This window comes from Aethalodelphis obliquidens, unplaced genomic scaffold, assembly GCF_003676395.1.
Source record: "Aethalodelphis obliquidens isolate GAN/ISIS:26980383/991018 unplaced genomic scaffold, ASM367639v1 scaffold24, whole genome shotgun sequence".
Taxonomy (NCBI): Eukaryota; Metazoa; Chordata; class Mammalia; order Artiodactyla; family Delphinidae; genus Aethalodelphis; species Aethalodelphis obliquidens.
The window spans coordinates 19,850,845-19,876,933 of record NW_020837968.1 but is presented as its reverse complement, the minus strand read 5'-3'; the positions used below and the strand labels follow the sequence as shown (position 1 = coordinate 19,876,933).

The 26,089-nt window shown below is 37.4% G+C and overlaps 1 protein-coding gene across 14 annotated transcripts in view; it reads left to right on the top strand.

The window, feature by feature from the left end:
- Nucleotides 1-1,807: 1,807 nt before the first annotated feature.
- The window catches only part of CDC42BPA (CDC42 binding protein kinase alpha), a 311,334-nt gene continuing 287,052 nt past the window's right edge, over nucleotides 1,808-26,089 (top strand). For 5 of the 14 annotated variants that reach the window (XM_027122374.1, XM_027122377.1, XM_027122369.1 and 2 more), the window contains exon 1: nucleotides 1,809-3,147. In XM_027122374.1, coding sequence (XP_026978175.1) covers nucleotides 2,970-3,147 — 178 coding nt within the window. In that variant the 5' untranslated portion in view covers nucleotides 1,809-2,969. Of the gene's footprint in view, nucleotides 3,148-26,089 lie in introns of all 14 variants that reach the window. The other 9 variants (XM_027122372.1, XM_027122382.1, XM_027122380.1 and 6 more) reach the window with 3 other exon arrangements.

The following is a 26,089-nucleotide window of genomic DNA, read 5'->3' as shown; positions in this document are numbered from 1 at the left end:
CTCATGGTCAACTGAAACTGTTAAAATGTCTTGGCTTCACCATTAAAAACCATGTTGCTTAAGAATATGTGTTGACCTGAGAACATGTTCATAATATATTGCTAAGTGAAAACAGGAGGCTATAAAACTGGCTTCTGTTATGCATCATTTTATTAAAATACATAGGAAAGAGACTTTAAAAATAAACACCAAAATATTATTATCTGTGTTAGGATTAAACATTTCTTTTTGCTTTTCTATTACTTTTATAATTAGCCAATACACACACACATAAAGATGTCATGGCTATAAATGATCCATCTTTTGTCTGAATCTATGTAAGTATCACATGTGTCAAGAGCTTACTGGAAATAGTGTCTCCTCATATAAGCCATGCAAGTGTAGATTTCACAAGAGTCACAATATTTTGTGAATGACAGCAACTTGAATAATTAACCTTAGCCTTCATTTTTAGCCTTCATTTCTAGACCTTCATTTCTAGTGCTTCCTCAGATTTCATATTAGTAAGATGTGAAAAATTGTGGCAATTGTAGGCATTAACATAGAAAACGTAACTGCCTCACGGGTGTAGGAAAGGAATATAAAATAATTGTATTTTGGAGAAAGATTATAAAGGAGATGGCAGTTTTGAGAGGAAATGACAGAAATGCAGTGACCCAGTTTAGTGATACATTTAAATGTGGGATCTTCCATGAGAATTTTGTAGAGCGCTCTCCTAAAATCAAGATTCAAAAAAACCCCGGAAGGCCCTAAATGGCCTTACCTATTGAATTACTTGCCTTTGCTGCCCAGTTTCTGCATTGTGCCATTGGGATACGTGTGTGCGCGCGCGCATGCGAGCGCGCACAGGGGATGGAGTTTTGGTGAGAGTGGCGAACTGTCTTGACTCCCCTTCATTGGTTGAATCCCCTGTAGGTGGTAACCTAGGCTGGGGATAAAGGCAGCAGCTAGAATAGTTCCGGAGGAGGAAACACTGTGCTCTACGTAGGGAAACTTTTGGGAATAGACATGGAGAGTTGTTCTTCTCGCACACACACTCAGGACTTGGAGGGTAGCGCGTACATGTCTGTCAGTGTATTTGTCCCGGGAAATGACACAAGAAGTGGTGTAACTGGACACCCAGAAAATTACTTTGGAGTTGTTGAGAACTGAATTTGGGGGGCGGGTAGCGCGCAGGTAAGAGGCGGTGAGAAAAGCACTGTGTTTTACAGATCTGTTGGAAGCCTAAAGCCGTTTGCTTCTGGGCCCCCTTAGCAAACGTGCCAGTCGGGTGGTGCCTCCGAGGACCGGAGGAAGCCCCGCTTTGCGATCCCTACGACAAGCCTCGAGGAACCGGGAACGGAGGCGAGGCGGTGGCGCAGTTCCCAACCCGCGCCTGGGTCCTCCCGCCTCCATACCGTCCGCCACCACCGCCGCCGCGGCCTCCCACAGTCCTCCCGTATCCCTGCATTCCACGTTGCGGCAGCCGCAGCCTCTCCAGCCGAAGCGTCCCCACCCTCCCCTCGGGGTGGTGCAGCCGCCGCGCCCCCGGCCCCCGCCCCCGCGCCCCCCAAGGCCTGGCCTCGGCTCTGCGGGCCGCAGAACCGGACCTCAACGCGCCGGCTGGGTTCGGGCGGGGGTGGGGCGGGGGCGGGGAAGGCAGAGGGCGGGTGCGCGCGTGTCGGGGGGCGGGGGCCGCCATATTGGATCCGGGCTCGTCGGCGAGCCTCCGCCTGCGTGCGGCGGGGCCTGGAGCAGCCTCGCGGAGCCCAGGGCGCGAGCGCGAGAGGACGGGGAAGGAGGGGGAGGGGTGGAGGGAAAGGAAGGGAGTGGCTGCGAGCCGGGCTGCGGCAGCCTCTGGTCTCCTTACCAGCGGCACCAACCCCTCCTCCTGCGCCTCGGCCGCTCCCCTCTTTGCGGGGGAAAGATGCCCTTAACCCAGGGGTGTGAAGAAGGGGGAGAACTAGCTGCCGGAGCCGCCCGCGCCGTCGCCGCCGCAGTTGCTGCCGTCCGTGTCCTTTGAATCCAGAAAAGCACCCCCTCGCCAGGGCGTCGGGAGTGTGGGCGGGCGAGCGGGTGGGCGGCCGCGGTGCGGGTGTGGGGGAGACCGGGCTCTGCGCCCGGCGCGGCCCAGGCCGGCGGCCCAGCGACCACCGACATGGAGCGGGCTCGGGCGGCCGAGTAGCCGCCGCTCCCGGAGCCGGGGGCGAGTGCCGCCCGCAGCCAGTCAGGCCCCTGGGAGAAGCGGGGAGAAAAATGAAGAGTTTTCATCGGAATCCGTTGGAAATAGGACTAACTGCAAAGCCTTAAAAAGAAGGACCTCGGGAGGAGAAAGGGAAAGCCTCCTCCGGGGAAGGCTTGGCGTGCTCCGAGTCGAGGGGCTGCTTCAGGGACCTCGCCCCCTCCCTTTCCCTCCGGAGAAATTGCCGCTGATGCGTTATCCAAGTGGTGGTTGGGAGGATTTGCAGCAGAATTTTTGGTTTTTCCTCCCCCTTATATACATTCTGGTTTTTTCCTTCCTTTTCGATTTTCCTTCTGCTTGGGAAGTGAATTGCTGATGCAGATCGGACTTAATTCATTAATGATGCAACTGGATTCGTTTCAGGATTATGTTGCACGAGTTGAATTTTGAATGAAGGAGAAGAGTTTTTTTTTTTTTAAAGAAGTGTTGACTCTTTGGTTCTCAGTACTTTTTAATTATTTTATTTAAATATACGATTTAATTGTATTATTCTTTTAAAAATGTTTTAAATATATTTTATGGTAACTTTCCCTCAAAATATATGTATATGTGTGAAATAGAAGACGCTTCAGTTAAGTGAGGTTACTGGTGTGTTGGATGTTGAATTCAGCACCGGCATTGCATGACAGTTGTTTGAATAACAAGTGGTTTATTTTTAAAACCACACCTTTTCAAGTTTAGGTTCAAATAATCATCGTCAAAATCGGTTCAATAATTGAAAGAAAAACCAGCAGAAGTTGAAGCAAACATGTCTGGAGAAGTGCGTTTGAGGCAGTTGGAGCAGTTTATTTTGGATGGGCCCGCTCAGACCAATGGGCAGTGCTTCAGTGTGGAAACGTTACTGGATATCCTCATCTGCCTTTATGATGAATGCAATAATTCTCCATTGAGAAGAGAGAAGAACATTCTTGAATACCTAGAATGGGGTAAGTTTGTATGTAAAATAAAAAACTCTTTAGCTAGCCATTATGGTTTAATTGTTATAGAGAGTTACCATGATAAACTCTCTGTAATGAGTATATAAATATATATTGTGTTTACACAATATATATTATGTATTTAAATACATTATACATAATGTGTTTAAATATATATACAATAAAAGAGTGGACACCAATTATTCAAGGTTTTTTTCTTGTAGTTTTCAGTAAATATTTTCCCAAGAGTAAAAGCATGCTACTCAGTTGTTGCCTAGATTTTTTTTTTAACATCTTTATTGGAGTATAATTGCTTTACAATGGTGTGTTAGTTGCTGCTGTATAACAAAGTGAATCAGCTATATATATATATACATATATCCCCATATCTCTTCCCTCTTGCGTTTCCCTCCGTCCCACCCTCCCTATCCCACCCCTGTAGTGTTGCCTAGATTTAATGTGGGACTTATGAGGAAGAACTTATGTCTTTTGGTCAGCAGTAAGAGATTTTGAATAATTCTGTGATGGGCAAAAATGGATTATTGCTCGCTTTGCCGAGAGCGTGGTGGTATAACAGGCATTCAGTTGAAAGATATTTATTAGTGGAAACATTCCTTCCCAGGCTTTGGAAATCACTCTGGAAATGGGAGGAGATATTAAAATATCTTAGGTCAACAGGAACTTGAAGGTGGTCATCAGTGGGTTTTATCACATCTCTATATAGTACAAGCAAAGGAAATTACTAAACACGGACTTGCCAAAAATTGTCATGGTTGTAAGATGACATAAATAGTTTAAGAATTTTGTGATAGTATTTGGTAGAGAATGTTTGGGAGCAGCTCCTGCCTGCCTGAGAGTTAGATTTACTCTAAATTTAATTCAAACCTAAACTGGCTAAATTTTTGTCTTCATTCTCCTAAATATAGATGTGATTTAGAAGAGCTAGGTAGTGGAGTAAATCAATGATGAGAGCAAATGCTCCATGTGACCTTCAAGCTTGAAGGCTTGGCTTAAGTTCTGTTTCCGATGTTACATGTGAGCAAGTTCCAACATCCACCAGTTCTCTGTGGGAAGAGTACACATCATGACATACCATACTGTGTGTAGTACATGGCAGTGTACCTACATTGGTACATTGACTTTTGAAGGATATTAGCTAAAGAAGTTATTTTGTACCTTTGGAATACCAATATTTGAGTTTGTTGGAAAGTTTTTACACTAAAATGTCTTTGTTTCCAAGTAAATCTTTATTTTTCTGAAGTAAAAGTCAGTTGGTGATTATTTCGTTTTTTTGACTTGCAATTTATTAAAAATTCGTTTGTCAGGTAAATCACTTATTCAAGATTGCCCACACATCATAACTTTAATTATTCAATTTGTCAGTATCAGAAGTTTTCTAGCAACTTGATATCGCAAGGGTTAAAAAACATATATATATATATATATATATATGAAATGTGAATAGAATAATTTTTAAAAACAGATTACTAGACTCATACTGGGAATGTAAGAATTCTAAATGATCTTTCAAGAGACTGCTCTCTTAAGAATGAAACAGTTTTGACTTTGGTACTGGATTTGTGACTATATGTCCCTTATTTTTATGTGTAAAATATTTTATAAAGGATGTGTAGTTTTACACCTCATGTTTAATAAATTTAGAAAATTTTTAGTTTTTGCAAGATTTAAGGAAAAGATTTTGATACTTTTAGAGATTCAGTTCTTGAATTATGGTTTCATAGCGATACTCTAGTCTATGATTATGATTGTCATTTTAATATCTATTATTTCTCATCTGCAAAATGGTGGGAGAACTCTTCGTATGTACCAGTTGTAAATGTAATTTAAAAATATGATAAAAAACTATATCCTCAATTGCCTTTTGGTGATTAAGAATTTACATTTATGTTATGAGATATTTTTCTGTATTATCAGAATAATTTATATATATTTCCCACTAAATATGTTTTCTTGGATCTTGTTTCTTATATCTGTATTAAAAAAACCCTTGTTTGTATATATTTAATTTAAGCCAAATAAGCCAAAAGTCAAATAAGTGTTTGGCCAAATACATTTTACTTTTATTAGCAGATTTTAAACAATTTCAAGCAAGGAACTTTTCACAATTTTAAAGTAAATTATGTTTTAGTAGTATCCTTCATATTTTGTCTTTTAGAAGTCTGGTGTGATGTAACAAAAATATACATTCTCTTAAGTAAACTCCTGTTGTGTTTCTCAGTAATAAAGAACGAGAGACTAGAATTTTTAGGCAGTTATTTTGTAGGCTTTGGGACTGGGCAGTGTCTGTTAAGTCTTAGGCGTTTTTAAGTTGGAGTGTGAGGTCTTGAAAGTGGGAGTTACCAACCATAGAAGTTTGGGTAAGGAGGAAGGAAAGAAAGAATGGAAAAAGCTGTCAAGAAGTGCATCATGAGTAGTAGTATTTACTGTCTTTAAGTTTTTTGAAAATTTAGGTTATTTAAGAATGCCAGTCTCCTCATTTAATTATTGAAATAGATCAACTGATTACTACATTTTGGGGAAATGTCTTATTGGATTCTCACTACCTAACATTATATAAAAAACAAGTTAGATTAAGGAAGTTTCCAGATAGTGAATTGACCTCAATTTAATATTTTAAATATTATTTTTTTGGTCTGTGATGGAAATTGAAAGGGATTATTTGTTGGGGTTAAATTTGGTAATTTAGGTTTGCCTTAAATGATACAATTTTTTGTTTGAGTTTTAAAAGACCCAATATTTGCAACAGAAGAGCTGTAGTGGTTAAATACTAGTACATGATGTATATTTGTTTGGCTGTCTATATGAATGGAAGTGTCATCTAGATATGCCTTATTTTTATGCTGATGGTACTTTTAAAAATGAAGTCAGCAAGATTCTGACTTGCTTCATTTCCATCAATTTCACTTTATTCCTAGTTATGGCCCATTTCACTTTTCTATTGATATAGTTAATGTTTCGCTCATTACAGTATCATGACAGTAAGAAAGCTGACAATTCAAAGTTAGATTTTTTTTTCTTTTTTTTGATAGCACTCCTTGCATTTGGTGCTAATGGCTTGAGGGAGGAAACAAGTAGAGCTCTAGAGAGGAAGAGGGGATTAAGTCACTGAGCAATAGAGCAAGGGGACAAAGAGTGCCTTAAGGCCATATATCACTTTTAAATTTAATAAGATTATTATTTTTATTAAATATTATTATATTTTCCTGTTATATACAACAAGCTTTGAAAGATTGTTTTGTCCTTGTTTTTTAAGTTGTTGAAGTGGTTATGGTTTGTATGTTTTGTTTATAAAATAAAAGTTTTGTTGTCAGTAGTGTGACTCTAGAGTTAAGTTACAGTAGAGCTGTAGAAGTAAAAATAACTTTTACATTATAAGCTAATCTGCTAGTAATGACTAAATGAATATGTTATTCATTGAATTGGTTATCTTCTACTTTGAAATGGAAAATCAGAATTTTAGGGAATTCTTAACCAAGTTACTTAAAAAATAGGCATAAGATAATATTACTCAATACAAAAAAAGAAATGCAGAACTATCTGTATGTGGCCAACTGTATTTTGATGCTTTGTGAATCTTGGACTTCATAACATTTCATTTAAATTATCCTTAAACAACAGTAATTTTATAGTTTATTCAGTGTATACACACACACACAATAGTCTGAATGACTAATAAACTTGTTACTAGAGTACATCAGCAGGTACTGTGGTTTAAACTTTTCATTTTATTAGAGTAGTTTTAAAGCTTTTTCATGCTTTTGATATGTGGGTCATTTAAGTGAGATGATGATGCCTTGATTAGAAGAATCTGAATCTTTTCTTTGTTCTTCACTTACGTTGTTCCTCGTTGTTAGCTTTTCCTGAGTAGAATTTATTAATCATACCAAATTACCAAAAAGCTCATTTAATACACATGATTAGGTTTATTTTTATTTAAGTCCTCAATTAGGATCATCATAAATGTCACCAGAAATATAGGTTGGGCATTTGTTTCTTTCATACTAGTCACCTAATAATCTAGTCTCTTCTAAGAGTGATAGTAAGTACAGTTATTTGATCTCACACAATGCTGGCATATGATAGAAGCAGGCAATAAGTGATGGCTATTATTTTTCCATTTCCATTCTGTTTCTCTCTTTTTTAAAGGATGTACTGCTCCATGAGTGTGAACAGGGATGTCAGGAATAACACTAATAATTTTAGGAACTTATTTCATATGGAAATGTAAGGCATACCTTAACATAGCAGTGTAAAAACACGTAGCATAATGTGTTGGAAATTTTATGAAATGTTCCATAATTCCTGGGACTTGGTTAATATTAGATAGTAAGCCCAGGCTATTTTAGGGTAAAAGAACTGAACTTGTTACAAATGAATATTTTATTCTGCTACTCTTTTATGGTAGTCAAAAAAAATTCTTCCAAACCCTTTTCTATTCATGTACACTTATTGCCAGTATATTGTATATATTGCTCATTGTTTTTCATCCTATTGGTTTTGATAGGTTTTAGAATCAATTTACTAAGTCCAACCAGCATTTAAAAAATTAAGTATACTAGAATATATCAAGTACATCATGTGTTGAAAGAATAAATATTGTTATACAGAACTCATGTTTTCTTACATTTCTTACCGAAGATTGGAAGCAGAAGAGTTTGAATTCTAGTGTAGATGACGCTAAAACATGTTCACTGTTTAACAGTGAAAAAATTATAGACCTAGTTCCCTTTTTCAAAAAGTACACATGATTAAATTTGGGACAGACTGAAGAATTTAAAAGAAAGGAGTTTAGGTAGTGACAGGATACTTGGAAGGAGGGAGGGAGAATGGGAGAGGGGAGAAATGAGAAAATGAGCATGAATATACTGTTTTCCTGGGTTGCTACTTTAGTCTGATTCGTGAATAATTGAGTATTTTTAATTTAGAAGAACTTAATGGACAGCGGAATTCACTCGGTTTTGTCTTTGATGGTTCATTTCCTTTTTTTTTTTTTTTGACATTTTTCCTTTTCTGACTTTGGGCTCCTGGATATTGACTTCCATTAACTGTAAAAGTTGTGTAACTTGTCAAACATGAGGGATATGACCTTTAGACATTGGTTGTAGTTTTTTGTTTATGCCTTCCCATTACTCCAGATGAATGTTAGAGTAGATGCAGGTGAGAAGGATCTGCTAGTTCCATAGATTTTCTCATCCCTTGTTACTCATGAAACTTCCAGTGGGGGTGACTTCAAGTTTTCAGTAGCTAAGGTGAAGAATTGCTCAACAGCTTTTGCTGTATCTTGAGTCAAGAAGTTCTTTCCATAAAGATTTTTCCTTTTTTCTTGGAAATGACCCACACTATAAGTATAGGTCATCCCAGACATATGAATGACTGTCTTTTGTTGTCACTGCATATAAAACTCCTTTCCAGGTCCAGGGGATTTCCTTTTTTCCCCTTTGAGCTGATCAGAGTAACAGGTTTGCTCTTCCCAGCTAGTTGCTCCATACTTCCTCTCTACAGTGTCCACTTTTTCCAATTAGTAGCTGTTAGCCTCTATTGGCTAACACCCCTCCCCCAATTCTAGTGCTTCTTTATCTGCTGCTATAGGTGAGTAGCACTTCAGCTTTCATTGGTTAACAGGAGGCTCAGAGACCTGGCTCTCCACTTTCCAATCTCACTATTTGCCCCTTAATTCTTCCTCATATGAATGATGGTTCATTTTGGGGTTAGGGTTTCTTTAGCCCCCTCCCTAGTTTCAGAATGTGTTCTGGAAATCCATGGGATATTAATAGGTGCTTTTGCGAGGGGGTTGTGTGGGTAAATAAATTTGGGAAACTTTTACACAAAATTAAACATTAAAAATATTGTGGGTTATCCTAGAATTTATAATGTTTTGAGGAAGACGGATGGCAACCAGTGTTCCATGGAACACCCTTTGGGAAATGCTCTTTCAGTAGGAGGTCATGGTGTCCCTTGTGTCTTCAGGGTTAGAAAGAGATAATTTTAGGGAAAGTTTGGAACACTGTGTGGTTTGGAGAGAAAATCCAAATCTGAGTAAGTTAGGTTTTACTTAGTGGTGTGGACTTTCAGTTGTCTTCTGTGTGATAGTCACAGATAAACTTAATCATGGCGGAGTAGCACATGTGTGAGGCTGGTGAACATTTGCGTCCAGGAAAAGCACCCTATAAAGTAGAATGAAATTAGATAAAATAATGAACCAGTGCTTTTAGCCTCTGAAGTCCTTGAAATTACTGACAAGTCTCTGTTTATGACCTTTTCTTGCTCTAATTAAACTTGCTTTTCAAGTGTAGGCATTCACAACAAATTCAGAAATTCTCACCTTATCTTTTGCAGCTTTACTTACTTTAATTGTAACATGTTGCACAACTATTGTCTGTCTGTGAAATAATGTTATTCATTACTTTGTGATATTTCAGAGGAAAAGATCATGGACATGCAATTTTACAATTCATTATAGTGTTAAGTATTGCTTTTTCTAAGGTTACAATGTTTTTTGCTAGGCTGTTGGTTTCAGATTTTTGGATTAGTGTGGGAACTTTACTATTATTTGTATCTGTGAAACTATGGGTTTCAAGTGCCAGCACCTATTTATGTAGAGCTTAAAGAAGCCAGAATATACAATACTTTTATTAAAGAGGAAACCATATATAATTGGTGCTGTTTCAACACTATGTGAGCAATTAGAACTCTGTGATTACCATAAATTTCTATTCTGAGTATTAAGGTGGAAGATAATACTAGAGGATAATTTGACTTGATTTTAAAGATAAATAGCTTATAGCATAAATTAATTAGTCTTTTTCTCTCTCTTCTGACAAACATTTATTGTTCTCTTTAATTCTTCCCCATCAACACTATTCCTCTCACCCCCAATCTAATTATGCTTGAAAAGACTACTTATGTGGATGAAAACAATCTTTTAAAAATACCTGTGAATTAGTTCAGTCGTGCAATCACTTACTAAATTTTGGTTTTATTTCAGATTGCATACACATCACTGTAGGCTTAATTTATGGAAAAAAAAAAACATGTTCTAGTCAGTTTTTTCTATTCATAGTGATAAAGCTTAATTAAATTTACTTAGAGTTTCCATGGTGAAGATCTACAAGTGGAATACCTCAGCCTGAAATATTTCTGTTCTAAACCTATAATACTGGAAAAGAGTAGGGACTTTGGGTTCAGACTGACTCCCTTGATCATTGGCTGGGTGATTTAAGCAAGTTACTTAACCTAAGTCTGTTTTAACATCAGTGAAAAATTGGCATAATAGTAATAGCTTATTTTTCCAAAAGGTTGAAAGTTGGTTTAGGATTTTCTTTTTCTGGTGATTTATAGTTGAATTTTGTTGGCTTTTTTCTCATTCTGTTTTTGTTTTTTTTTTCCCCAAAATGATAAGAAGGTTTATTCAGGGAGATGCACACTCCATAGACAGAGTGTGGGCCATCTCAGAAGGCAAGAGGCTTCTCATTCTGTTTTTGAAGTTTCTATCTGGCCTTATGATAAAGGAAGATAAAATGCTATTTTTTGGTAAAGTTTAATTGAAATGTATAGTTGTACTAATACAGGGATGTAAATAACTTTATTTCACCATTAACAAACATACTCATAGCTTACTGATAATATTTTATTGAATTATATTGGCATCGGAGATGTCTTTCCCTGTGTGACTATGCAAACAGCATCTTATTCCTTCTTTCAGGATATTTTGCATTGGAACATTTTGTTGTTATTAACTGAACTTTTTTTTTAAATTAATTTTTATTGGAGTATAGTTGCTTTACAATGTTGTGTAGTTCTGAACTGTTTTTCAGTAAATATTAAGCCCATGCCTATTCTTTTCATCACCAACAGCAAATATTGTGAAATGGCTAGTTATGATTTATTTTTATATTTATATAGCTCCAACCTGTAAATCAGTGGTGGAATTCTAGACCTCAACTCAGAAGATTAAAATAATGATGAAAAATTATTGATATGTCATTCACTTAGGAATTTTTGTGGACTAAAGATTATGCAGCACCCATAAATGCATGTTGTAGACTGACAGTAAATATGAAGAAAATCCACAGTATACCCTAGTGTTTCCTAAACTATGTTTCAATAGATATAAATGAAGATTTTGAAAATTAAGAGTTCAGTGTATATGTAAGATTGGGAAATAGTACTTATTGCATCCCTCTTTGTATATTACAAAGCACATTATCATAGTAACACTTTTCAAAAGTTCTGTGGTACAGAAACCTCTTTAACTTTGTTTTACCTAGAATTTGCCTAAGTTATTTGACTTTGGAACCCTTTTTTTTTTTTTTTGCGGTACGCGGGCCTCTCACTGTTGTGGCCTCTCCCGTTGCGGAGCACAGGCTCCGGACGCGCAGGCTAAGCGGCCATGGCTCACGGACCCAGGCGCTCCGTGGCATGTGGGATCCTCCTGGACCGGGGCACGAACCTGTGTCCCCTGCATCTGCAGGCGGACTCTCAACCACTGCGCCACCAGGGAAGCCCTGGACCCCTTTTTATGAGGATAGCTGGCAGAGTTTGGGAAGTGCTGGTGTGCGCTAAGAATCCATAGGCCGTGTCAGAGCTCTTAAATTAATTATATTTCAGAAAGTGGTTACTGAATTCTTCTATCACATCGTATTTTGAATATTATCACAGTTCACATCCAACTCCAAAGGCAGAGGTTTGAATGACTTGCCTTTATCCTTTCCGTGTTTAATGTTTTTTTAGCACTTCTGTTTGCATCACCTAGAAGGCAGTTCGGCAGTATACTAGGTTAATGTGGAGTTCTGCATTGGGTAAGTATGTGTTTATAGACAAAGAACAATAAAACTTGATACATGCCTTTGAGTTTATATTTATGTGTGTAGTTAGTGGTTTGTAAAGATGCTCCTGCTAACCTAGTGATTTTTTATTTTCAGTAGCAATTGATCATTTTTTAATCCCGTTATCTCTCTAACCGTTGCGCTGGTATAGAATTTGGGAGACAGACTGTCATGGCTGTGAAATAGAACAAAGCTAATTAATTTTATGAGAGGTTTTTTTTGTCAAAGCAATGTTGCCCTGCTGCAACAAGAATCCCATCCTTACATACCTGGTTTACTGAAAGTGGCTAACGCCCCAAGTTGACTCAGATATTATTAAAAGTAGTCATGCACTTACTTAGAAGTGTTCTGTCCCGAGATTTAAAAAAATATTTGTTTGAAAAGATTAGGAAAAACCCGCAGTGGCTAGAGCCCCAGTTTGTGATTGTATTGCTAGCTAATTATGGCCTTGCCCCAACCAAAAATCATAACCAAGGAACATTTAAAAACAGACCAAAAGCTCAGGTATGTGGTGCAGCTGACATGTTGATATGATATCGTAAAGCTTCTCATCTTCTGTACTTATGAAGATTTTCCTGGAGTTTATGGTTAAAACCATAATAATATTTCCAAGTCTAGTGTGATTTCTATTTCTGCCTTTTTCCTGAATGCCTTTGTAATGTGTCACCCCATTTCTGACTGATGCGTGCTAAGTTGACAGTTTTTTCCAGGCGTTCCTTGCTGTGTTACATTGCTGTAAATTGTGATTAAGTGTGATCATACTTGTTTCTTTTACCTGTGTTCCTGTGGTAACCCCAATTAATTTCAGCAGCTCTTGAGTTATCCTGGTACTGTTCAACCTCTGTGTGCATCTGCTCAGTTGACTTGTCTATGTTAAATGTATCTAAATGGATTACATTCCTGGGTCTTATTGACCTTATTAATCATGCTTTTTGTTTCTCCTTTAAATGCTAAGTAATTTATAATCTCAGTATTACATGTGCACCTAACCTGAAAATATTGGGAATCCTACATATCCAAGGGCCTTTGTTTAGTAGAACTTTTTTTTTTTTTTTTTTTTTGCGGTACGCGGGCCTCTCACTGCTGTGGCCTCTCCTGTTGCCGAGCAACAGGCTCCGGACGCGCAGGCTCAGCAGCCATGGCTCACGGGCACAGCCGCTCCGCGGCATGCGGGATCTTCCCGGACCGGGGCACGAACCCGCGTCCCCTGCATTGGCAGGCGGACCCCCAACCACCGCGCCACCAGGGAAGCCCTGTTTAGTAGAACTTTTAAAAAATGGTTACAACTTTGATCGTGTCAACATCTTGCTTAATATCCTACAGTGACTACTGATAGCTTTCAGGATGACATTGCAACTCCTTAGCATGGCATATGGATATGGTCCTTGTCTATGTTTCTAATCTTTTTATTATTTAAAAAAATTTGAAACAATCTGAAATGTACAGAAAAATTGCTAGTACAATATTTTCCCCTCTGAATCATTGGAGAGTAAATTGCCAACTTGATACCGTAATCCCCAAATATGTTCGTGTGTATTTTGTAACATTCTTTTGCATAACCACAATGCAATTATTAAAGTTAAGAAATTAACACTGGTACATTAGTATCATCTAATCCTTAGACCACATTCAAATTTTGTTAGTTGTCCTGATAATACCTTTATAGCAAAAGGATTCAGTTTAGAATCACATGTTGCATTTGGATGTCATGCCTTCTAGTGTCAGTCAGTCTGGACTAGGGCTTCAGATTTTCCTCAGTTTTCATGACTTGACACTTTTGAAGATTGCCAGCTGGTTATTTTGCAGCATTTGAAGTAAACCCTAAATTTGGGTTTGTTTCCTCATGATAATACATCTTTGGCAAGAATATCCCAGAAGTGATGCCATGCAGCTCTTTTATGTGGATATCCTTTTCATTCAGCTCAGCCTTCAACACCCTACTCTGATCCACGATGCCTTCTCTTCCCCCATTCCTACTTTGATCTATTCCTCCTAATGGCATATATATGGTATATGTGTATGTATGTATGCATATATGTATATATATAATTTTGTTTATATTTCCCATTCTCACCTTAAAGGATTTTTTAAAGTTATTCAAAAATTATATATATATAGTACAGCAGAAACTAACACAGCATTGTAAATTAACTGTACTTCATTAAAAAAAATTTATATATAGTAAAGTTCATTTGTTTTGGTATATATCCTATGAGTTTTGACAAATGTAGACCAGTACCATAGTCAAGATACAAAGCAGTTCCATTATCCCCCAGATTCTCTTGTGCTGCCCTTTTGTACCACACTCACCTTTTTCCTCCAGCTATAATGAGGTGTTGACTCTTCTACTAATCAGATCTTTTACTTGATTATTCTTTAACTGTTCCATGGATTTCTTTCTTCATTGATGTATCCTGCTTTATTTCAGAAGGGGTTTCTTATAAGTAGTGGTTCATAGTCCCCTCCCTCAGCAGTTGATAATCTATAAATGAGTATTTTATGGGGTGAAGGTAAGGAGAAGAGGGTGCTACTGTTTAAAGGAATAAGATAAAATGCAAATAGCCTCCAATTTTTAAAGGTAAAATTTTCTTACATTAAGTCTGTGTTTAACCTTATTTGCAACAGTGTCCAGCATAGTCTGGTGATGATGAATTGAACACACAAATTAGTTTCATTCTCTTCTGCAGCCCCACTAAAACTATGGTAAAGGAATTTTTAAGAAGTCGTAAATCTTCAAGGATGAGAAAAACATGGGAGGATACTGTGAAATTTTGGAAGCTGAAAAAGCATGTAGATGGGTGATAACTGCTGACTTAGCAGATCTGAGAAAGTCAAGTCTTAAGTCAGTAATAGTGTAAGCTAGGACCTATCCCCTTGACTTGGCAGAATGCTCAAAAGTCTTAGAAATTGGTATTGTCAGGAATCTGTGAAAGTTGAGGTACAGGTGGAGCTAAAATGTGGAGGACTGATTGAATTGTTGTATAAGCAGTAGGAACTCTAGAGCCCTTCCCCTGCTACATGCCAGCTGGCTCCTGTCTTCCCTCCCCAAACAAAGACTGAATGTCTATTTTTGGTAAGACAGAGATTCTCTGTGTTGAGTGACGTTAGGCACAGTTTAGGATGGGCATTTCATACTGAAAACAGGAGAGTAAATAAATGTTTATATACTTTTGCTTGGCTCCCAGAAAGTTGGCAACTAGGCCTTTATCACGAAGATAAGAGATCAGAAAAGTCTTCTCTGAAGAATCTGACCAGTCCAAGAAGAAAGGCCTAAAGATACAGATACATCAGAGATTCCTCAGTAAAGGGCTCAGGTAGTCACACTTCAGTGCAGTTCATTATCAGTGGGCTTCACCCAAAGGTTCAGAGCTTCAGAGCATCTTTCCATTTTCTCATTCCTAATATAAAACCAGGGATTGTCAGATATCTGAAGAAAGCCTATAATAAATAAGATACAGCTTCAAACAAACAAAAAACGGGAAAAAAGCACCTTACGTGAAACAGACTCTGCAGAGAAAGTATGACTTCAGAAACAAAACACTATCATTAATATTCTCACAGATAAGAGAAGAACCATGAAGTAAGTCAGGATGTCATGAAAAGGAACAGTGAAGGGCTTCCCTGGTGGCACAGTGGTTGGGAGTCAGCCTGCCGATGCAGGGGGTGCGGGTTCGTGTCCTGGCCCGGGAGGATCCCGCATGCCGCGGAGCGGCTGGGCCCGTGAGCCATGGCCGCTGAGCCTGTGCGTCCGGAGCCTGTGAGCTGCAACGGGAGAGGCCACGGCAGTGAGAGGCCCGCGTACCGAAAAAAAAAAAAAAAAAGGAACAGTGAAAAAAATGAAAATGAAAGAATGAAAAAAATTAAAAATGTGACAGCTAAAATTAAAACCTCAGTATACGAACCAGAAGGTAAAACAAAGAATTTCTCAGAAAATACAGCAGAAACCACAAAGGGATAGAAGAGAGGAGATAAAAAGAAGAACATTGGAGGACCAATTTAAGAGGTCTGAATAATAGGAATTCCAATAGGGAGAACAGAGGGGAGGAACCCAATGAAATCATTCAAGAAAATATTCTATAATTGAAGGACACGTGTTTCTAGATAAAGAGTCCCCACCAAATACCAGCACAAGGGGTGGAAATAGATGCATACCAAGATTTACAACCAATTCATTGTGGAATTTGCAGATCTCTGGGGACAAAGAACAGACTCAAAAAGTTTCCAAAGAGAAAATACAAAGGATCAGGAATCAGAAGGGCTTTGGACTTCTCAGCAGCAACACTGGAAGCTAGAAGACAATGTTAGTATTTTGAAGGAAAATGATTTCCTAATTGGAATTCTGTAACCATCCAAATTCTCAGTCAAGTGTGAAGGCGGGATAAGGACAGTTTAAGACTTGCAAGTCTTCAAAAAATTTTTACCGGGCTTCCCTGGTGGGACAGTGGTTGAGAGTCCGCCTGCCGATGCAGGGGACACGGGTTCGTGCCCCGGTCCAGGAGGATCCCACATGCCACGGAGCGGCTGGGCCCATGAGCCATGGCTGCTGAGCCTGCGTGTCCGGAGCCTGTGCTCCGCAACGGGAGAGGCCACAAGAGTGAGAGACCCACGTACCGCAAAAAAAAAAAAAATTTTTTTACCTTCTGCAACCTCTGGACTCCCAATAGGGTAACCCACCATCCAGGTTTACCTGGGACTAGGGAATTTCTTAGTATATAGACTTGTGCTGAAACCAGGAGAGCCATAGGCAAACTGATGAGTTGGATGCTGTAGCCCCAACTAAACAGAGTAAATTAAATGAGGAAATATAAGATATCCCCTAGTAGGAGATCCAGTACAGGGGAGAGAAGAAAGGATTTCCTAAGATGACGGTGAAGAGAGAATACAGAGTGATTGCTTTGCACCAAACATAGAGGTCAATCAGCCCAGATAAGAGGCAGTGCAGAAATCTCCCCGAGAGACTTTAATATCTGATGTGATTGAACATCTTGAGAGGAGATTTAGAAATTTGGAGAGAGTCTGGGTTTGCTTGGAAAGTGAAGCAAATGAGAAAGCAGTGATTAAGAAAAATAAAAATTTGTGTAGGAAAGGAAAATAATAATTTACATGGTTACAGTAGTGGAACCAGTGAATACGGAGTTAACTAAAATTATGCTATAACTATATTGGGAAGATGGTATAGGAAGGAAAAGATTTTTGGTGAGGGTGATGGTACTTAACTGGGGCCTGGTGTTTTTCTTGAACCTTAATTGGCAATTGAATCTGTGTTTATGAATAACTAATAAACATGAAAACTTAAAAAATAGTATTAGTTTTTGAAGAATTATTCCTTTAATCCTTCCTCATTGACTTCATTTTCAAACTTTTTTCCAAGTCTTTAAATGAGGAGCTGAAAACTGGATACAGTAAATAGAAGATTTAAAATTTATCAGTTAAAATTTGTCTTTGAGCAGATCAGTCTTTTTTTCTTCTTTAGTGATTGCTCTGTTCTTATAGTTGGCAATTTATAAATAGTCTTGATTTATCGTAGGAAAAGGTAGTTTATTCTTGAAAAAGCTATGTAGGGTAAATTCTATGTAATTACATTAATGATAAACAGATCCTTCTAAAGTTACATAAGGCACACGCATAATACTCAATGTTTATGGAATTGAACACACAACAAAGAACTCTAACAGAGCAATAAAGACAAACTAAATTACACAAATGTTATGAATTATGGATGAAATTGTCACTTCTATAAACTAGTAAGCGACCAGGTACTGTGAGAGCAGACATCAGAACACTTGTCAGATACACAGCTGCAGGGTAGCTCTGTTTAACAGTACTCAGCTGCTCTTGAGTCTTCTGAAATCCATGTTGGACCTTGTAAATGCAAGGAAATGCCTCATATTAAATGAGATTCTTCTTGTAATTTTAATATCTCACAGAAAATTTTTTGAAGCCTAAATAATTGAGCTGTCCTTTTCATTTCTGTTTTAGGGCTGAGTTTAAAAGAAGCTTGTTTCAGGGAGTTGCTGAGCAGTAGGACTAAGTGGAAAACTGGTCAGCTTTCTAACTACTCCTGGTCAGGTTTTCAGGGAATGATTTCATTATTTAATTTGAACATTAGGATACATATTGAAAAACACACCCTAAAACAAATTATTATTGAATTGCTGCTGTGGTCTGAATGTTAGTGTCCCTCCAAAATTCATATGTTAAAATCTGAACCCCCAAAGATGATGACATTAGGAGGTGAGGCCTTTGGCAGGTGCTTAGGTCACGAGGATGGAACCTTCATGAACGGGATTATTAGTGCCTTTATAAAAGAGGCCCCAGAGAGCTTGTGAGCCATTCCACCATGAGAGGACACAAAAAGCAACCATGCTGGCACCTTGGTGTTGGAGTTCTGACTTCCAGAATTGTAAGAAATAAATTTCTGTTGTTACAAGCCACCCAGTCTGTGGTATTTTATTATAGCAGCCCAAATGACTAAACAATTTTGCAATACTTTGTTTCCTTGCATTAGAGATTATTCTCCTGATTTTTTTGTTGACTGCACTGCTGTTGTTCAAGGTCATTTTTATTTTATTTTCCAGATTGTCGGTAACTTCTTTTGTTGGTGATTGTATACTTAAAAAATTCTGTTAGTGTTGCATTTCATCTAAAGGGAAAAAAGAAAACATTAAAAATAGTAAAGCCATAAATTAAAATTTATATCTTAAATTGGTGATCACTTATTAGTTTCTAGGTTTAATGCCTTAGAATCAAAAGAATTTAAAGTAGATGTAACTAGAGTTCCTAGAGAGCAACTTCCATAGTTTAAAATAGCTACTTAGGATTAGAATGAAATATTTATGATAATCTAGTATATTTTGTTTTCAATTAGGTATGCTACTAAAAAATACAACTTTAACCATCCCATTTAAAAAAAAGAAAGAGGTAAAAGGAAATGATGTAATATAGCTAGTATTTGAAAATGATAAAGGAATTTTCCCCTAGCAGTAGTAATATTTCCTTTACAGCAGTATCTAATTTACATTTCAATTCTGAAATATACAAAGATAATTTTTGTAAGACTATATAGTTTTTTTTTTTTTAAAGAAATTTATTTATTTTTGGCTGTGTTGGGTCTTCATTGCTGTGCGCGGGCTTTCTCTAGTTGCGGCGAGCTGGGGCTATTCTTCGTTGCGGTGTGCAGGCTTCTCATTGCGGTGGTTGCTCTTGTTGCAGAGCATGGGCTGTAGGCGTGCGGGCTCAGTAGTTGTGGCACGTGTGCTCCAGAGTGCAGGCTCAGTAGTTGTGGCGCAGAGGCTTAGTTGCTCTGCGGCATGTGGGATCTTCCTGGACCAGGGCTCAAACCCATGTCCCCTGCGTTGGCTGGTGGATTCTCAACTACTGCGCCACCAGGGAAGCTCCAGGACTATATAGTTTTTGAAACAGAAATTATTTAGATTTTAAAAAGCCCCAATTGTTTAGTGTTTATTAACACTAAGAATTTTCAGGTAAAGTTGTTTTAACTAATTTTTTTTTCTAAAATTCTCTGCGTGTGACTCAAATTGTATTGGAGTCTGAATTTCTTGTTTTGAAAATCTGGAATGCTTTATGGAGAAATACCAAGAAAATGTTTGGTTGTTTACTACTGTCCTTTCACAGAAGGACTTTCACTATATTTGTTTCACTTGATTTTTATTTCTTTTACTTTAAAGGTTGTCCATTTGTAGAAGATACTAGCCTCCAGAATGTAAAGAGTTGTACATATTTGATTCTCTTCTATTATATTGGATATGGAGTTTTATAGATAACCAATGTGTTTAGCTCAGCTTAGTTTTGACTAATTTTCCTTTGAGTTTTTAGGCTAGAGCAGAAATGGCTATACAAATGCTATTATCTAGTTTATTCATGTGTTTAGACAAATTATTTAAACAAGTACTATTTTCTTTAGGTTGTTACTATAAAAAAATAATACAAGATGAGTGAACACAATTATAGTGGTTGCATTTCTGGTGCTATTTGGTCATAACTTAACTTACGGTTATTTTGTGTTTGTGTATATGTGTTGGATGTGCTCTAAATACTCCTTGTTACCAGTGCCTTGGAAATATATATGAGTTTGGAATCATGGTACAACTCTGGGGAGGGAAGGACCCTTGAAAACTGCAGCTGCCTGAAATTCTTACTTACTACACATGAGTGTGTGTTTGTGTGTGTGTGTGTGTATTCATGTATGTGTTTGTCCTGAGATGGACGGAAAACAGTAATCCCTCTGGTTTCCCCCATTTTCCTGTCTCTGTTCTTTTTATTTAAGGGTTTTTTTTTTTTTTTTTGTGGCAAAACATATATAACAAAATTTGCCATTTTAACAATTTTTAAGTATTTCATTCAGTGACATTAATTATGTTTACAGTGTTTTGCAACAACCACTACTGTCTATTTCTAAAACTTTTTCATCACCCCAAACAGAAATTCTGTACCCATAAAGCAATAACTTTCCGTTCTCTTCTCCCCTCAGCTCCTGGTAATCTGCAATCTATTCTTTCTCTGTGAATTTGCCTATTCTAGATATTTCATGAAAGTGTAGTCATATAATTTTTACCCTTTTGTATCTGGCTTATTTTACTTAAATAATGTTTTTAAGGTTCATCCTTTTTGTAGCCTATAGCAGAGTTTCATTTATCTTTAAGACCGAATAATATACCGTTGTATGTATATGTGCAACATTGTTTATCCATCCATCCTTCGGCAAACATTTGGGTCATTTCCACGTTTTGGTTATTATGAATGATACTGCATCGAACATTGGTGTACAGGTATCTGTTTGATTCTTTGGGGTGTGTACCCAGGAGTGGAATTTCTGGGTCATACAGTAATTCTGTGTTTAACTTTTCTTGAGGAACTGCCAAACCGTTTTCCAAAGCAGCTGTACCATTGTACGGTCCTACCAGCAATGTACTAAGGTTCCAGTTTCTCTGTATTTTTGTCAACACTTGGCATTTTACGGTTTTTCATTGTATCTATCCTAGTATGTGTGAAATGGTAGCTCACTGTAGTTTTAATTTGCATTTCCCTAAAGATTAGCGGTGTTGAGTATCTTTTCATGTGCTTATTGGCCATTTGCATATCTTCTTTGAATAAATGTCTATTCAAGTCATTTGTCCATTTTTTTAAATCAGGTTGTTTTTTTGTTGTTGAGTTGTAAGAGTTCTTTATGTATTCTGGATATTAATCTCTTATCAGATATATGATTTGCAAACATTTTCTCCCATTCTCTGGGTTGCCTTTTTACTCTGTTGATAATTGTCTTTTGATGGACAAATTTTTTTTGTTTTCAGAAAGTCCAGTTTGTTTATTTTTTCTTTTGTTTCCTGTGCCTGTGGTGCCATATCTAAGAAGTCACTGCCAAGTCCAGTATCATTTACATTTAGGATGGAAAAACAACAAGGCTCTACTGTATAGCACAGGGAACTATATACAGTCTCCTGGGATAAACCATAATGGAAAAGAATATTAAAAAAAGAATGAAAAAAAAAAGATTTTGCCATATGTTACCTTCTAAGAGTTTTATGGTTCAGCTCTTAAGTTGTTGATCCATTTGGAGTTAATTTTTGTATATGGTTTGAAATAGAGGTCTTTCACTGAATGGACTTACCACCCTATTCAAAAATCAATTGGCCATAAATATATGGGTTTATTTCTGGACTTTCAGTTCTATTCCATTGATCTTTATGTCTGTTCTTAGGCCAGTACCACACAGCCTTGATTACTGTAGCTTTGTAGTGAGTTTTGAAATTGGGACGTGTGAGTCCTCCAACTTTGTTCTTATTTTTCAAGATTATTTTGACTAGTCTGGGCCCCTTGCATTTCCATATGAATTTGAGGATTGGCTTTTCCATTTCTATAAAAAATGGGAAAAAATGTTGGAGTTTTGATACGGCCCCCCTTTTGTATTAACAAAATTCAGTTGACCTTATTTTCTAGTCTTCTTTGCAGTTAGGTGTGGACATGTGACTAGTTTTGGCCATTAGATGTAAGTGGAAGGTGATATGTTTTATCAGAAGCTTCATTAAAAGGTGACCTTTCCCCACTTATTCCCTTCTGCTACACAGAACACATATCATGTGATGTCTTCAGAGGTTGGACCTTAAGGATGGGGGCATGAGGGCCATGCTCCAAGGATGGCATAGTGGTGAGCTGAAAACATCCTGGATCCTTTGACAACTTTATCAGACTGCCTTATCAGCCTTGGACTGTTTACCTTCATTCAGACTTCTTTTGTTTGTAAAAGAAATACGTTTTTATTTTGTTTAAGCTGAGAATTTGGGTTTTTTGTTAGAACTGAACTTAATCTTTTTTTTTTAAATAAATTTATGTATTTTTATTTATTTATTTTTGGCTGCGTTGGGTCGTCATTGCCGTGCACGGGCTTTCTCTAGTTTTGGCGAGTGGGAGCTACTCTTCGTTGCGGAGCGTGGGCTCTAGGTGCGTGGGCTTCGGTAGTTGTGGCTCATGGGCTCCAGAGCACAGGCTCAGTAGTTGTGGCGCACGGGCTTAGTTGCTCCATGGCATGTGGGATCTTCCCAGACCAGGGCTCAAACCCGTGTCCCCTGCACTGGCAGGCAGATTCCCAACCACTGTGCCACTAGGGAAGCCCCTGAACTTAATTGATATACTTTTCCAATTATTAATTTGGTTATCTCTTCTTCGTGTGCAGTGTGTGAAGAGAGTGAGGAATAGAATACATTGAATAGAATATATTGCTAGAATTGCTGGAACTGTACTTAATTTAAAAAGTTTGTATCTATGTACAAAATTTGTATATATGTTTTGTGAATTTCACTATAAAATTATTTTTTCTTAATATATAATATTATGTTCTTAAATGGCCTCTACAATTTTTTGAAAAGTAGAAAAAAAATTTGCCACTATAACATGGTAGCTTTTGTCATTTTTATACCTTCCTATTGAGTATTGTTTTTTAATATATACATTAGTTTTCTACATAGGAACACTTCTGCTATATTTATACTCTGCTTTTTTCACTAACATGGTAAGTGATAGTGCATATTAATGAACCTCTTTGTTCCTCAGTTTCTTCATCTCTAAAAATGGGGATATGGATGGACCTAGAGTCTGTCATACAGAGTGAAGTAGGTCAGAAAGAGAAAAACAAATACCATATGCTAACACATATATAGGGAATCTAAAAAAAAAATGGTTATGAAGAACCTAGGGGCAGGACAGGAATAAAGACACACGTAGAGAATGGACTTGAAGACATGGGGAGGGGGAAGGGTAAGCTGGGACGAAGTGAGAGAGTGGCATGGACTTATAAATACTACCAAATGTAAAATAGATAGCTAGTGGGAAGCAGCTGCATAGCACAGGGAGATCAGCTCAGTGCTTTCTGACCACCTAGGGGGTGGGATAGGGAGGGTTGGAGGGAGACGCAAGAGGGAGGAGATACAGGGATATATGTATATGTATAGCTGATTCACTTTGTTATAAAGCAGAAACTAACCATTGTAAAGCAATTATACTACAATAAAGATGTTAAAAAAATAAAAATGGGGATAGTTATTATACATACCTCACAGGGTTGTGAGGATTAAATAAAATACTGTGCATGAGGTGCTAGACCAGTGCCTGGCATACAGTAAGCCCTCAATAAGTATTAGTTATCTTTATTATTAATATTGTATTATCCTAACCTCTTTTTCTGTATTATTGTATATAAAATGTACTCTGTATTATTTCTATATTATTGTGTTTTTATAATGACCATTTTCAAAGTCAACTAAATAGATATACCATTATTTATTGGATATTGAAATGTATTTTCAATATTTGTCACTTCCGGTTTTTTTGCTATTATAAATAATACTGTTATAAACTGATGTGTTTAAATGTGATTTTATTACAAGCTAGAGCCATTTTTTTATTCAAACAAAGTCAAAAAAATTATAATCATCCTCATCAGTTCACTCAGTCCCGTGTAATTAATTTTATTTTCATCTTGATCTTTTGTTAGCACTTTTATGAATTCATCAGTTTTCCATTAGAGTTCTGAAGATGCTTATTCATTCAGTTCAGCAGTATAGTCAATTACCAGAAACCTGTACTTGTCAGTCTTTTCCATGAATTCCTTGAAGATGAAACCCTTTTTTTTTTTTTGTGCGGTACATGGGCCTCTCACTGTTGTGGTCTCTCCCGTTGCGGAGCACAGGTTCCGGACGCACAGGCTCAGCGGACTCTGAACCACTGCGCCACCAAGAAGCCCGATGAAACCCTTTTATAGGAACATTTTTGCAGAAGCATCAGAGTACACCCAGAACTGTCTGTAAATGACAAAAGACTTAAAAATGACCATGGTTAAAGATTTGATGAAAGTTCATAATAATGCAGTTGACAAGGAAATTTAGTTATTTCTGAGATATACATTTTAAAGTAATAACTAGAATTATGACTTATAACATTATACCAGAATATATAAGATTTTTAGGAATATCATGTAATGTCTGAAACATTTATATTAACATATTTCCATACAAATAACCCAAAGAAAGTTTAGTATTAGTATTTTTTTTTAATTTTTAAATTTTATTTTCTTATACAGCAGGTTCTTATTAGTCATCACTTTTATACACATCAGTGTATACATGTCAATCCCAATCACCCAATTCAGCACACCACCATCCCGACCTCACTGCGGCTTTCCCCCCTTAGTGTCTATACGTTTGTTCTCTACATCTTTCAACTTCTACCCTGCAAACCAGTTCATCTGTACCATTTTTCTAGGTTGCACATACATGCGTTAATATATGATATTTGTTTTTCTCTTTCTGACTTAATTCACTCTGTATGACAGACTCTAGATCCATCCACGCCTCAATAAATGACCCAATTTCTTTCCTTTTTATGACTGAGTAATATTCCATTGTATATATGTAACACATCTTCTTTATCCATTCATCTGTCGATGGACGTTTAGGTTGCTTCCATGACCTGGCTGTTGTAAATAGTACTGCGGTGAACATTGGGGTGCATGTGTCTTTTTGAATTATGGTTTTCTCTGGGTATATACCCATAGTGGGATTGCTGGATCATATGGTAATTCTATTTTTAGCTTTTAAAGGAACCTCCATACTGTTCTCCATAGTGGCTGTATCAATTTACATTCCCACCAACAGTGCAACAGGGTTCCATTTTACCACACCCTCTCCAGCATTTGTTGTTTGCAGATTTTCTGATGATGCCCATTCTAACTGGTGTGAGGTGATACCTCATTGTTGTTTTGATTTGCATTTCTCTAATAGTGATGTTGAGCAGGTTTTCATGTGCTTCTTGGCCATCTGTATGTCTTCTTTGGAGAAATGTCTATTTAGGTCTTCTTCCCATTTTTGGATTGGGTTGTTTGTTTCTTTAATATTGAGCTGCATGAGCTGTTTATACATTTTGGAGATTAATCCTTTGTCCGTTGATTCGTTTGCAAATATTTTCTCCCATTCTGAGGGTTGTCTTTTCATGTTGTTTATGGTTTCCTTTGCTGTGCAAAAGCTTTTAAGTTTCATTAGGTCCCATTTGTTTATTTTTGTTTTTATTTCCATTACTCTAGGAGGTGGATCAAGAAAGATCTTGCTGTGATTTATGTCAAAGAGTGTTCTTCCTATGTTTTCCTCTAAGAGTTTTATAGTGTCCGGTCTTACATTTAGGTCTTGAATCCATTTTGCGTTTATTTTTGTGTGTGGTGTTAGAGAGTGTTCTAATTTCATTCTTTTACATGTAGCTGTCCAGTTTTCCTAGCACCACTTATTAAAGAGACTGTCTTTTCTCCATTGTATATCCTTGCCTCCTTTGTCATAGATTAGTTGACCACAGGTGCGTGGGTTTATCTCTGGGCTTTCTATCTTGTTCCATTGATCTATGTTTCTGTTTTTGTGCCAGTACCATATTGTCTTGATTACTGTAGCTTTGTAGTATAGTCTGAAATCAGGGAGTCTGATTCCTCCCGCTCCGTTTTTTTACCCTGAAGACTGCTTTGACTATTCAGGGTCTTTTGTGTCTTTATACAAATTTTCAGATTTTTTTGTTCTATTTCTGTAAAAAATGCCATTGGTAATTTGATAGGG